Below are 13,890 nucleotides of genomic sequence, written 5' to 3'. Positions count from 1 at the left end.
GTGTGTTGTAAGACGTTGAGAACATCTTAAAAGGGGATTCTCGAGCCCTGCAGCTTATATGAGAAATTTGATATGATGTCATCCGTATCAGGTGGCATCTTAAAAAGTTCCGAGGTTTTTTCCTGCCAATGAGTGCAGCCATCACCAGCACCTCGACTGACACACACAGTTGTGTGGCTTCTTACCCACAGAGGAGCTCCCATTCATAGCTAGGAGCACTTAACATGCCCAGAAAATGTGAATGCAGCTACCAAACTATACCTGCCCCTTTCATTTTAAACTAAACAGAGACATTGCATGCAAAGGCACAAGCCATCCGGTGAACCGAGGTGTGCTCCACAACCAGGAGATGCACATTGACCTGTGACAGACTGCCAGGGCGGTGGGTGATGGGTGGGCTGGGGAGAGGTGGGGCGGCGGGCCCCCACCTCCTACTGTACCATCCCTGTCTTGCAGCGATGCTCATATCCTGAGTATTGACATCATTGCTCTCTGCGGACGTGTAGGAGCCACACAGGGTAGGAAGAGCTGATCTCAGATGGTCACGGGAGTAAATGAGGCTAAAGCAGTAGAATGGAATACTTTGGTTAAGTCAACACCATTCTCCTCCCAGGCGCTCCTTGGTCGGTCTCAAGGGCTGTGCTCTGCCTGCAGCAGCTCATTTCTCCTGAAACATATGAATTCAACTTTTTATTTCAGGACTTACAGAAAGTTGTTACCTTTAAGCTCTGCTCAGTTTTTCTTTCCCATTTAAAATCATAAGAATAACACAAATAAACACGCTGCAGTGAGAATAAGCTGTTTGGCTTATCGTGGAACAGCAAACAGTTGCTGTCAGTCATGCTGTGACATTCCAGTTTCTGCCAAAATCTTCTTCCCCTTGGATATGTTCTCAGACTGTAAATAGCTATAGGCACTTCTAATTAAGCCAAGAGAACCTAATTAGCGGGATTGTTTCCTAGAGTTTATGTCCTGTTGCATTCTGCAGAGATGTCACCTCGGTGTGAAGGTTTGTGTCTTAGTGCTAAGGAACGGCGCTGGGGGCTTTTAAAGAACAGCTTTTAGCTGTAGTCTGTGTCAATCACCCAGAAACCAAGTAGCTTCGCATCTACGCTGCGAGCTCACTGCACGCCTCGCTTCATTTCACCATTGCCGTTGTGAACAATGAATTTTAGGACGCCGTAGCTCGTGCACAAAACCCCACTGGGGCTCATAAGTGTCATGGAGCCACCAGCTGCATGGGAACGCACTGATTTTGGCTGTGTTTTGCATCAGTGAAGAGCAACTGGGATTGTGTCTGGCCACTGCAATCCCAGCTGTGACCCGCAGAAGGGATGAGGATGGCACGGAGAAAGTGTGGGCTCGCTCTCCATGGAGAACATGTGCCTTTGGGCGCAGCTTGCAGCTCCATTCTCTTCCTTTCAAGGCATACTTTGCTCTCAGAGGGAACGTAGGGAAAGATGTAAAGCCAGTCTCAGCTTGCATAAATTGGGGTGAACCTGGAGGTATTTGGATGCTTTGGATGTAAAGACTACCAACGGAATGGAAAGGGGATTTCTTTGGAGACTTCTCCCTCTATATTGGCAAGAGGGAGAGCACTAAGATACGGTCAAATGCAGAAGTGGGCATGGAAATAAAGCACCTGCTAATTTATTTTCAATGGGAGCTGCTGTGCCTTGCATCCCTTTTTTACAGTGGTCCTAAACTTCTCAGGAATTGCACCATTTCCTGTCTCTGCAGGACAAATTGTGACTTTGGCTCAGGATGTAGAATATAAAAATATACCTGAAACCACCCTCTCAGGTTTTTCCCTCCACTAATAAACAGACCTTGCTGTGTCGCGTAGCCTTGAAATGTTAGATTACATCAACAGTTCCCACTACATTCCTCTTGGTTTTCCCAGACTATTTCGCTGACCATATGGGAGACTACGAAGATGTCTTGGCCTCACTGGAGACACTGAACCTCTCCATCCTGAAGGCAATGGACTACACCAAACGGGTGAGTCCTCCTGACGGTGCCTTGTGCTCTATGGGCTTGGAGTGGATGGTGCAGATGTTGCCTTAACAGAGCACCTAAATCTGAAGGTCTTCATCCTGTTCAGCAGTGTTGTCTCCTCATGCTGTTGCATTTATGTGGTAAGTGGATAGTCACAGCAACATGATGCCAGTGGATTTATGTGTGTGTGTGTGTTAGCAGCAAATGAATCATGAAGATCTTGGCCAGATTGTGAACCAAGGTGCCAGTGTCATGTGCAGTAGATGGTGGCATGGAGGCTTTGTGGCAGAGCACCGCACCTTCTCAGCACCCTACCTAATTCTGTCAGGCGGTCTTGACTGTTCTGTAGCTTACACTCTCCATTGCCCGAAGGGTGAAGGTGCTCCAGTTGTCTTCAGACAACATGGCCCATGGGTCTCTTGGGTGGGATTTTGAATGTGTGAGTTTTTATTAGCATCATTGGGAGTGCTTTTGGAAACTTCGTATTGTAGAGCTGCCATTAAATACAGCTTCCTTGTGGGAAGGTATCCTCAGTTCTAGAAGTATGGTTGCTCACGTGCACAGCTGCTGTGTTAGAAGCTTGAGTTGCTGTGTGTTTGAAGGACTACAGGGGAATTGTGCAAGCACCAAAACCAGGACACAATGTCGTGTTTTATATGTGCAGAGTACCCCTAGCTTCTTAAAAAATCCACCGTGTGCCTTAATGATACTATTAATAATGGACTACCAGACAGTGGCACTGATTGAGAAGCATATTGATGTTTGTTTACAAATACCTAGAAAATCTGAGCTGATGTACCAGATAAACATCCTCTCTGAGAGGTGCACCTCTCTGAACAGAGAAGTGTTTACAGAGCTCTTGCTCCTTTGAAACCATTTTCTTGTCCTTTTCGTGCCACTTAATAAAGTAACTGGGCTGTAGCAGTGATATTTATTGCCTCAGGATAATCAATCCTTCTCCCACTTCTACCTTCAGCTGTATTTCTGTCATTCTTTTGTGCTATGTCGAGAGAAAAGTAGTCTTCCTCTTCACTGGTGAGTGGTAAGGTGGTGCACCAAGGACCAAGCCACAGAGGCAGGTTTTGCTTTTTCCAAGCACCCAATTCAACACCAGCCCTCCTCTGAGTAATCCAAATTGAAATCTCCCTTCTTGATAAGAAATTTTAGGAGTTAAAATGGGAAACAGCAAATTTCTCTCCACTTGGTTGCTGAGTAAAGAGCCTGATTTCCTTGCTTAGTCAATATCCATCCTTTTTAATGTTTAGGAGGAGGGCAGCATGGAAAGTGAAGCCATGTATTTCACGTGGTGATGTCTCGCCGTAATAAGCGAAAGGCAAAAGTGTTTGGCCAAGTACTCATCTGTCTGAAGAGTTTGTGAATCTTTTATCAACGTTATGAGAGGGTAAAAGAAATCAGGACAACAGTAATAGTTTATTTTTTCTGATTAATTTTCTGAGTCTGTTCATGCCTCATTATTGACAAATTTTCTGGCAGTCCGATTTGCCAACTATGTATTTCAAATACGTGTTAATATGCCAATAGATACCTCGGGAATTCACTCAAACTTGCTATTTGTGATGCCTTCCGCTGTTGCTTTTCAAATGTGAGGTTAGTACATATGACTAATTCCTCCCAGTATTTTGTGAGAGGAAGACGGCTTATTCTCTCTTTACAAACCAGGCATCTGAGCATGAGAGTATTACCTTGTGTCAGAAATCCGCAGCAGAAGCAGGATGGTTATTCATGATCCCAATCCACTGCCTTCATGAGAAATAGCATCTTTCTCCCTCCTTGATTCAGGAGATTGTGGCAGGATTCACCTGCCTTTGCTGCAACTGGAAAAGGTTATTTACCTAAACCGGAGCTGGTCACCTTCATCATGATCTTGTGGAGGGAACCGGGGAGGTCCAGAGCACTGGACGCTGAAGAATCACAACACTCTTCACCTCTGAAGCAGACATTCCCCTTCTAGATCGCCCAAGCTGAAAGAGGGAATGATCCCCTCGTCACCCCCCTTTTATCAGCCCATGAGGTGTGCTGCTCTTCGCCACCTGGCAAACTTTTGGCAAGCAAGAAAACCAAGCAAGGCTCCCTCACAGAGAGGCGCTGTCAAAGAAGTATTTCATTAAAAACATTGCTCCCTGCTGTGATTCTGTGGAACAAAGTGGTACAAACCTCATCAATGAATTATTCAAACACAGGCGCTTTGTTCAAGCAAAGAACTGAAGGAAAAAAAACCTCACACCAGAACATAAACTGTTGTAGGCGGTAGAGAAATTCATCTCTAGTGTTCAGATAGGACAGACTTCCAGGCAGCATCAGAAGCTTCTCCTGAGTGCAAACCTTTAGTGCTTTTTTTTTTTTTGAGACATTTTTTACTATATGTTTCCCCCCCCAAAAAAAAAAAAAAAAGTTATTTCTTTAATAGACTTCCTGGTTTTAGAGTCAGGATTGCCAAAACAGAGTGTCAGAAGAAGGCTTCTTACAATCCAAACTGATAAAATAATCTGGCTGAGATCTTCTCACCATCAGTTCCCAGCTGATGTGTGTTCCCATACCCCACCCCAGCCTGGAGGACATTGCAGGCGCGTTTCATTTCCAGGGCTGGGACCACACCTACAGGGTAAGGCTTCAGCCTCGGGAGAAGATCCATGCCAGGACTGCAAAAGCCAGTGTGAGCTCCCACTTGTCTGGTGAGTCCCACCATAAAGGTCTCCTTCTACTCCATCCCCTCCACATGTGATGCTGCTACCAAGGGCCCTGTGCTGATGTCAGGATGTTTAGGAGATACGTACACATAGATGTATTTTTAGACACACTGGATCAGGGAAAAGACTGCCAAAGCAACACGTTTTGGAAGAAGCCAAGTGTGGTTTTGTGACCCTGATGCTTGAACCTGTTGCTGTCTCTGCAGCTTTTCCTCAGGGCCAGATTCTGCAAAGGGCTTGATGCTGATGCTGAGCACGGTGACTTGTGAGCAAACTGCTTTGCCTGTGAGATGGTCCTGCCTCTCTGTATTACAATAAGCGTTTCATCAGCTGGAGAAAACTATTGATCATTTGAGACTGTTCCTTATTCCCTCCCTCTCCCCTCCATTAAAAAAAGTATTTGGTGCAAACGATAAATGAAGCCTCACCTTCTCCTGCCTTGGCTTTCTGACAAGAGGTGGCTGCTGGCAAGAGCGGCTGGATAGCCGTGGTATTTAATTGCTGTTTATATTATTCACCTTAAAAGACAACTGATTATTTCTTGCTCATAAAATGAGAAAGCAGAGATTATCTCGTGCTGGAGAAGCTCATAAAGTATCAGCAGTAATTAGATTCAATAGCGGAAGGTCTCATACAGCAAAACAAAACCTGTCATTGTAATTATTTTCCAATACGGCGATGTCCGTGCCATGTTGAAATGACTGCCAATGATGATGGGGAATGCAAAGTTAAATTGGAAAGAAAGGAAATGAATTTTCAGTATCTAAAAAAATCTAACGACAGGAAATGTTCTTATTTAATTCTCGTTTACTGTTTTATAGTGCAGTCAGCAAATAGCAAAAGCAACATGATCAGGAAGGACACAGTTTGTGTGTCTGGTGTTGAAGGGTACATCGGGTATGGTGGGGGACTGAAGCCAGGGGGATGCTGTCCCTCCTGTTCAGTTACTTGACCCCCTGCCTCGGGCTGTCTGCTGTGGGATGGGGCCCACCCAATGCCTCCACCACCCCTGCTAGCCTTGAGGGGTGCTGGGGACGGGGAGGCACGGTGCTGGGTGATGGTTACCACTGAACACCACCCAGACAACCTGGGAAGTGTGCTTTAGCTTGCTAAAAAAAGCATATATTGTAGTTTTTTTGAACCTGAGAGGCTCAATTAGCCCTGTTCATGCCGGGTACAGTTTCCACCGCCTGCCGCGCTGGGGCTGCTCCTGCTCCCTGCTTTTGCTAGATAAGCGTTTTGCAGCACGGAGCATGGAGACGTTGGCGGGGCTGACCTTTAGTGGTGACCATCCTCAGTGCGTGCTCTGTCCCAGCTGGAAGGGGAGTGCTCGGAAAGCACAATTGCTCAAAATCAGAGCTGAAATTGCAGCAGCCCCCCATGGATGTACTGAAATGAAAGGGGGCTGATCTCTCTGGTGTCCATGACATGGTGCAGGGGAAGACTGCGCCGCTCGGCTTCGTCATGGGCCAGTACAGGGCAAGCAGAGCAAGGGTGGGGGAGCTGACAAATTAGGGGGGATTTGGAGACTGGCTTCAGGGAGGGGTGAGGGGCAGCAGGAGGGATTTATGGAGGAGGCCTGAGAGTGCCCCTGGACAACACTCTGCACGATGCTCAGCATCACCTTTGGTCCTGGAAGGGAGCAAAAGGAGATGTGAAAGATGATGGTTTACTCCTTGCTTGCTTGCTGCCAGCTCCGCTACCAGCCTCTCGCTTGCCAAAATTTTTTTTTTTAATCTCATTTAACAAACCAGGAAGGACATATGACCAAATGGTGGCACATCACACACCCCTTGAGAGCCTTCTCATGTCAAGGCGCCAAATACCACAATGTGCGTCTTAGGGATAGGCACTGTACACAAACTAACCTCAAACGCATTTTCCTCTGAGCATCGTTATTTAGATGAGAGGATATGTAAATCTGAGTGTACTGACATTCCGTACCAGCTGCTGATGCTCCGGCAGCGCTAGGGAGCTTGGAGGTACTTACATAAGGGTGAATAGGTTTGCACATATTATTTGTGAGTTAAATTGTTCCTGTTGCGATTCACCTTTCCTGTCTCTACCTCGTGACGTGCCATCGCAGTGAATAGGAGATGCTGGGATTCTGGGGCTCACTGGGAGCTGCTGCAGTGGACCAGCTCTCCCCGCTGCTGGTGCCAGCATGGCTGCGGGTCTTCCCCAGGTTTCAGCCACCAGCAGCCACGCTGCAAAGGAGCACTCGGTTGTTTGAGCAGCTCGCTTACAGCCCCAGAGTGAGCACCATCTGCCACCAGTCTTGGATGCTAAAAATGATGGATAGGGTTTTTTTTGTATTATAGCACAGTCCAGAACAGCAATATAGAGTGCTCTCATTTGCATTCTTACCTGCCAAAATTAAGCTTGCCAAATATGATATTCCTCTTTTTTGAAAGATGACACCTCAAGAGAAAATAATCAGTAGAAATAATCCTTAAAAATAATCTTTTTCTCCCACCCTCCAGCTAATCCTTTATCTCACCCTTTCGTTTTACTTGAGCAGGTTTTCTCCTGCTCTGCTGAACAAACTTGGCATTCACGCTGAGGCTGTCCGAGGTCCCTGGAGCAGCGCTTTGCTGCGGCAGGAGCCTGGCCCGCGGCAGGGTGTGACAGCAGCATGGTGGTAGCAGCTCCGGGTGGTGCCCAGCCCAAACAGCATCAGTGGCTCCAGGCTTCCCATAGACATTGTGATCTGGCCCCAGCTCGGCTCACACCAAGCCGTGGTGGTTACATGAGCATCAGCTCTCTCTTTGTCTGGGCTTGAAGCCCATGGGGTACCACCACCTCGGTTGCTTCGTCTTTCCTCCTGGGTGTATTTGTGCCCTGACGCACATCAGGCTGTCCTTCGGCAAAGCGCTTCTCTGGTGTCCTTGCTGCCAAACACGGGGACAGCTTGTCTCCTGGTGCTTTGTACCTGGCTGAACCCCGGGAGGTCCTGGCTGCCTTGTCATGGTCTTCCCCCTTGGAAGTGCTTGGCTGTTCTCTGGGAGTCGGGATGTTTGCTCAAATGGCCCTTTGCTGGGGATGAGTTTGCCTTTTCTGGACGGACTGACAGACATCCATCCTCACCTTTGCAGCACAGAGGTCTGCCCTGATGGGGAGAGAGTGGTTTTAGGGATTGCTAACTCCTTTTTTGCCCCTTTCTTGGATTTTTTGAGACACTCCTATAATGTAATTAAAGGTGTATTCATGGTAAACGGTTTTGGCTGAAAAAAGAAAGGAGTGGGAATGCAGAAGCAAATCAATAAAGGCTGAGTCATCTTTCTGTATATTTTGAATGAAACATTTCTGACCAGAAATGCTGAACAATTTCAATATCAGTTTCTATAGCAAAAAAAAAACCGATGTGGATTTCTGGAAAAGTTATGGAACTTAATATTTCAGTAGTAGTAGGAAATAAGACATATTTGTTTAGCTTCTCAGAAAGTATTTCTGCAACTCTTCTCCACAATTAATTTTTAAAAATACTACAGCACAAATTAAAGCAGCAAATGCTACTCCGGTTCTGCAAAAGCTGAATTTCCCCCCAACTTTTCCGTTCAGACTCTGGAACAGAAAACTGATTCTCTGTGCGATGCCATCCCGAGCGATTTCCTTGCCAGCCCCCGAGGGCTGTGCGTGAGATCCAGCCGGGCTGCCAGACTGCCGGGGAGCACAGCGGGGCTGGCAGGGACTGGAATCTTAAGAAGGTCTGTCTTGGAGCCTATTTTTAGAATAAGTTGTTTATTCACTGCTCTTCTGCTTGTCTGTCACTGCAAAATTTGTGTCCCTCCTCTAGCTTTGAGAAGGAAGAGCATCTTCTCTGGAGGTCCTGCTCATGCTGCCCTGGCTCCAGCTGTCACGGACCTCCTGTAGGACATGGTCTTCCTCCTCCTTCCTCCTGTTTTAAGGCTATTCCTTCTGATATTAGATAAACCGTATGGTGAAGAGAATAAATCCACCAGACGTCAGTGCTGTGGTCTTGCCAGATAGCCTCAGAGCAGCTTTGAAGGAGCCACCAAAAGGAAAGGCAGGGACCAAGTCCACACATAACCAGCTGGCACAACCAGGCTGAGCCTTCAGCAGCTTGACCGTCCCACGTTGTTACATCTGTGGGGTCTTTTGAGTAGGTCCTGTTGGGAAAACAAAATCTGTACTTTCCTCAGAAAAATTGAAATAAAATATGTATTAATTTATGGTCTTGTGGATACTAAATACAGCTAATTGGGAACTTGTGTGAAGGGAAGGGCTAATTATAGCCAGGGTGTTCAGAAGCGGGAGGCCACACTGCATTCCAAAGTCTGTTCTTTGCCCGCTAAGTAAGTGGACAGGGTGCAAAGATGCCGTATGCCTCTTGATCCATAGGTGCCCTCAGGGGATGTGCTGTATAGCACCTGCGTGGGCCAACAGTTACCTGCCCTTCACATCTGCGTGGCTGCAACGAGAAACAATGGGATTATAATGCAGCGAGGAGACTTTCTAGTAATGAGAAGAGGGAAGTCCTGTGATCAGTTGCTTGGGAAGGGTCCGTGGCAGGAGATTTTCAGGACCAGACAAGGCAAACATGAGCTGGGGAGAGTCCAATACTAAGGTTTATAAAAGGAGAATTTTATAGCAAAAGGCTTTTAAAACCCATGTGATGCCATCCTCTTTTTTTTTTTTTTTTTTTTTTTTTTTAATCTGAACAGGTGTCTCGTTTGTTTTTCAGAGCCATTTCAGGGAGGCTGAGGATCTTTCATATGTTAATGCTTTCGTTTATCAGCTACTTGAGTGTCTGTTCTCTTCAGGTTTCTTCTACTGATTGTGTGCCAGGCAATCAGTTTTGGGTCTCTGCTTTTGAAGGGATTTAAGAGTCAGAGGGGAGGTAAGGGAAGGTCTGAGTGTTATTCTAATTATAAGAAAATATCTCTTGGAAGAAAACAGGCAATTATGAGCAACGAATTTAAATCAGCTGCTCAGAGGTTTCAGCACAACACATGCCTGGTTTTTGAAGGGGTGAGTGGGTGGAAGATAACCTCGTCGTCATCCCGGGATGAGGTTTGACAAGGGTGTTTCATGGCATGGCGATGGGTTTGTTGTTGGGTTATTTTGTTTTAACTGGAGGAGAAGTGTGGGTGAAACAGAATTGGCTTTGGTTTCCGTTTGAAAAGCCTCCTTGGTTCAGTGCCATCGCTCCGTGGGTGTGCTTCGGCAGTGGTTGGAGTTAATAAAAATTGGAGAAGCCATCAGTGTCCCCAGGCTTGATAAATGTCAGTCAATTTGGCCAATCTCACTGAAAAAAACATCACTGGAAAGCCTCGTTGGGCAGGCTGTGATGCTGCAAGGGAAAGGGAAGGTGCGGCGTTGTCACAGGGGGGTCTCCGAGTCCGTGGGTGGCACAGAATCATTTATATTTTACATCCTGCAGTCTTAACGAGCTGAATAGTGACCTTTAAAAATGCCAGCAAAGAAGATTTGAGACACTCGACAACATCGAAAAATCATATTTTTCAGTCATTTGATGCCCACAGGAACACAGCCACGAGAGCCCTGTTTTAGGCATCAGTTTGCAATGCCTGGTGAGGGATGATCAACACCAGCGTTGGCAGGGCCGAGCACTCAATGGCACCAAAGTCCCAGCTGTGATTTGCCCAGGTAACACATCCCAAGAGCATCTTCATTAATCTGTGCCAGAATTTGGGCAGATTTGGGACAGGTGCATATGGAAGCGGAAACCTGGAAGAGGCGTGGTGGGGCTTTGAGCAGCCTGTGCCCCGATGCGTGCACCCGCGGTGCAGGGGAAGGTGCGTTACAGGCACATAAAAACCCTGTGATGTAAAGAGAGGGGTGGGATTTGGGGCTTGGACCTCAGCCAACTGACCAGAGGACCCAGCACTGGGCAATATTTCCCCAGTTACCCGTCGCTAAAGCAACTGGTCCTTTTCCCACTCCTCCTTTCTCTCATTTTACAATGCCTCTGGCTCGTGCCCCAGTTTGTCAAGCAGTGATGCTTCCCCAGGCTCTCCTGAGAGCCATCCCCTGCAGAAATCTCAAGGCCATCCTTTCAATGAGGTTTTTACGTTTGCTCCTCACTGCAGATGTACACAGCCGCCTGTTTTCAGCAGCAGACGTCAAGGCCAGGCGACCAGGGATGTAGCAAGGGGAGACATGATTCTTTTCACCCTCCTCTGCCTCTTCGGTGGCTGCCATGCTCCTTCCTTAACCAAGGCTTGAAGATGCAGCCCTCCAAGTGCTTCTGGCACAAAGTAGCTTAATTAAGTAGCAATTATTATATTATCTCCATAAATATTGTAACTTCTACAGCACAGCGAAGAGGAAATAACTCTTCAGGGTGGAATTAATAAGACCAAACCTCATTAAATCTCCCTAGGACAGACTGACAAATGTTTTAATAAGATCACGGGAAGGATTCCTTTGGAGCTGGTCTTCTTAATGACTTGTTTTTGCGACGCCAGATAAAACATTTGCTAAAGGCGAGCCCCAGGGATTTCTGAAAAGCCTTTGGGCACACGTGTTTCAGACCTGGCTCCCAACAGCAAATGTCACAAGTGGGTTGGCAAATGACCAGATTTAGTTAAACAGTGGGGAAGAAAAAACACTGTTCTTTTAATTTCAGAGCTATTGGACTTACTAGCCTGCCAAAAAGCACCAGATCTTCATGGACACCCCACTGTTCCTCTGCACTGGCTGGTGTAGCTTTGTACCCAACATCCATCCATCCATCCATCCAAGGAACCTCGACGTAGGGAGCCAAGCTGATTTAAATGCATGTGGGAATCACCTGTATGATTTTTCCTAAAGCTGAACCAAGGTTTAGCTCTTAATTACAAGAATAATCCAATCAGCCGCTAAAGGAGCAGCGGCAGCCGGCGGAGGCCTGTGGGTCTGTATTAAACCCGCGAGGAGGGACACAGCCCCCGGCCCACGGGAGTGGCTGCCCTCCGCCGAGGCAACAATCAGCACAGGGCTGGGTGCGAGAGTTAATCAGAACCTATCTGTAATTATAGCAGAGCCTGTCTGAGCGCCTGATTAATGTATTTCTGCCTTCATTACTGGCAGAAATGTATTTATATACTGGCTGCAGGCAGGGGCACGCGTTGGGGGGAGCAGCCGTGGAGGAGACGGAACCACAAAAGAAATTGTCTCAGATCCCAGATGCAATGGTGTGTCTTTACCAAGGAGATTTATGGATTTAATACCCCCTCCTTAGCCAGAGTGTGGATAGTGAAAGATGTATTAAATTATAAAATAATTGCCTGGGCGAAGGGGTGGATTTGGCCCGGTGCAGGGCTCTTTCCAAAGCGTGCTGGCGGGGAAAGATGAGGGGTGAGGTACCTTGAGAGTGAATTGAATGTGCTGTCTGTACAGATTTGTTCAGATGTGGCATGTATATATGTATAATATGGTGCTTGAAAAGAATACACACACACACACACATACATATAGTATATATTGCATGTTCTGAGCAAGTTTGGGTGTTTTTCTAGGGAGAACAGATATCGTCCAGCTATCCAGTAATATTTGTGACTGCATCCAAATTTTTTTTTCCCAATCCAAACGCTCAACAAATGTTTTCACATTACCCCCTTGGCTCTATTGCTGTTTATTTGTCTCGCGGTGGTGCCTGTGCGTCCCACGGAGGGGGCTCGGTGGGGTGCTCCACCAGCTGCCGCATCCGTGGTCCCAGGCTGCCTGTTCATGGCTCTCCCTGCCTGCGTGGGATGAGGGAAAAGCAGGCAGGATTTGTCTGGAGGTGTCCGAGCTTGGCATGGTGGCACTGGCATTCCGGTCCAAAAAGCCCAGCAGTAACCCACCCTGTAGCAGACAAGGAAGAACAGCCAGCCCCGGGAGGCTGTATGGCCTCATAGCACGGCATCCCTGGTAAAATACAGCAAAATCTCAAAGGAGAGAGTGAGGGAGACATCGATCCTCAGTACCCCGTGGTGAGGCGGAGGTGGTCTCAAGGCAGCCCGGATGAGGACGTTGCTCCACCACGCTCGTTGTCCCGTGCTCATTCACACAGGCGAGCGGTGCCACACCGGCTCCAGTTGGTTTCAGAGTGTTATGACTCCCGCTGTTAACAAGCAGCAGGCAAGCGGGTTTTTCTAGGCTGGCTGACCTTGTTTTCAAACATCACCAGGCTGTGGAGGAAGGAGATAAATTGGAGGCGACCACTCAGTGTTATGGGATGTGTTTCCGAGGCTTTGATGATCTCTGGCCAAGGAGATGCCCCTGCTCTCCTGCCCGGTCTTCTGATGCATCCCCCCATATCCTGCACTGATGCTGGCTTTCCTCCCTCTGACCCGGCTGTCAGATAATGGTGGTGGTGCAAGTGGAGGACACTGGGCTGTACTGGGGAGCATGGTCCTGCTTGGAGAAAGGTTCAAAAGGTGACAGGGTCCCGTGTGCGCTGCTGAGCGCATCCCCCAAACCTGAGGAGCATCCCAGTGCTTGGGCATCATGCGGGTCTGCTGTGGTCCATGGCGTGCCCTGAGCCAGTCCCCTCTCTGTTTAACCAGTGTCCTGGGACGGGCTGTGCTGGTGAAGGAGCAACATAAGGCATCAACCCCTGCTCCCTCCCTGCCACCAAGCATCCACAGGAGATCGTGCATGTGGCACACTGCATGGCAGCTTGCTTCAGCATCACCGTCCGACAATGACTGCCACATCATGTGCATCCCCCAGAAACACCATGGCTGTGGCGGGGAGGGAAGCAAGTTTTTTGTGTTAGAGAGATGTGATTAACCGCCTAACGTGCTAGTTGGATGCTCAAGAAGTCGTCAAGAACCTCGTCCTCCCCTACCAAATCAGGGATGAGAAATCTGCTCTGTGACCAGTTTCCCCAGAAGTGTTTTTCTGCAGCTCATTCTTCTTTTATGATTTAAAATAGGAGATAAAGGCTCTTGCAGAGCTGCTCCGGTTGCCATGGAAATAACCCTTGTTAATCGCTTCGACATCAAACAAGAATAATTTGCTTTGGGGAGCTTGGGGTGCTCATGTTGTGCCTCTGTGTGCTCAGATAACTGGTGGTGCTGGGTCCACTCCAATCTCACCCCTGAGTTTGGTCATTGCTGGTGACAGGCAGGGAGCTGGGAGCGTCCGTCCCCATCTCATGGCACCAAAAAGTCATGAGTCCTGGTGGAGTCCTGAGCCAAGAGGTACAGGCACACAGGGACGGGCTACCTGG

At 47.8% G+C, this 13,890-nt stretch overlaps 1 protein-coding gene across 1 annotated transcript in view; it reads left to right on the top strand.

Annotated features, from left to right (window-relative positions):
* Positions 1 to 13,890, top strand: part of NECAB2 (N-terminal EF-hand calcium binding protein 2) — a 74,675-nt gene that overhangs the window by 54,628 nt on the left and 6,157 nt on the right. Inside the window, exon 5 of the mRNA XM_086758028.1 lies at positions 1,904 to 2,001. Coding sequence (XP_086614154.1) covers positions 1,904 to 2,001 — 98 coding nt within the window. The remainder of the gene's footprint in view (positions 1 to 1,903; positions 2,002 to 13,890) is intronic.

Source organism: Chlamydotis macqueenii, chromosome 13 (genome assembly GCF_036417535.1).
Source record: "Chlamydotis macqueenii isolate bChlMac1 chromosome 13, bChlMac1.mat, whole genome shotgun sequence".
Lineage (NCBI taxonomy): Eukaryota > Metazoa > Chordata > Aves > Otidiformes > Otididae > Chlamydotis > Chlamydotis macqueenii.
The sequence above is the reverse complement of the archived record's forward strand: the minus strand, read 5'-3'. Positions and strand labels throughout refer to the sequence as shown.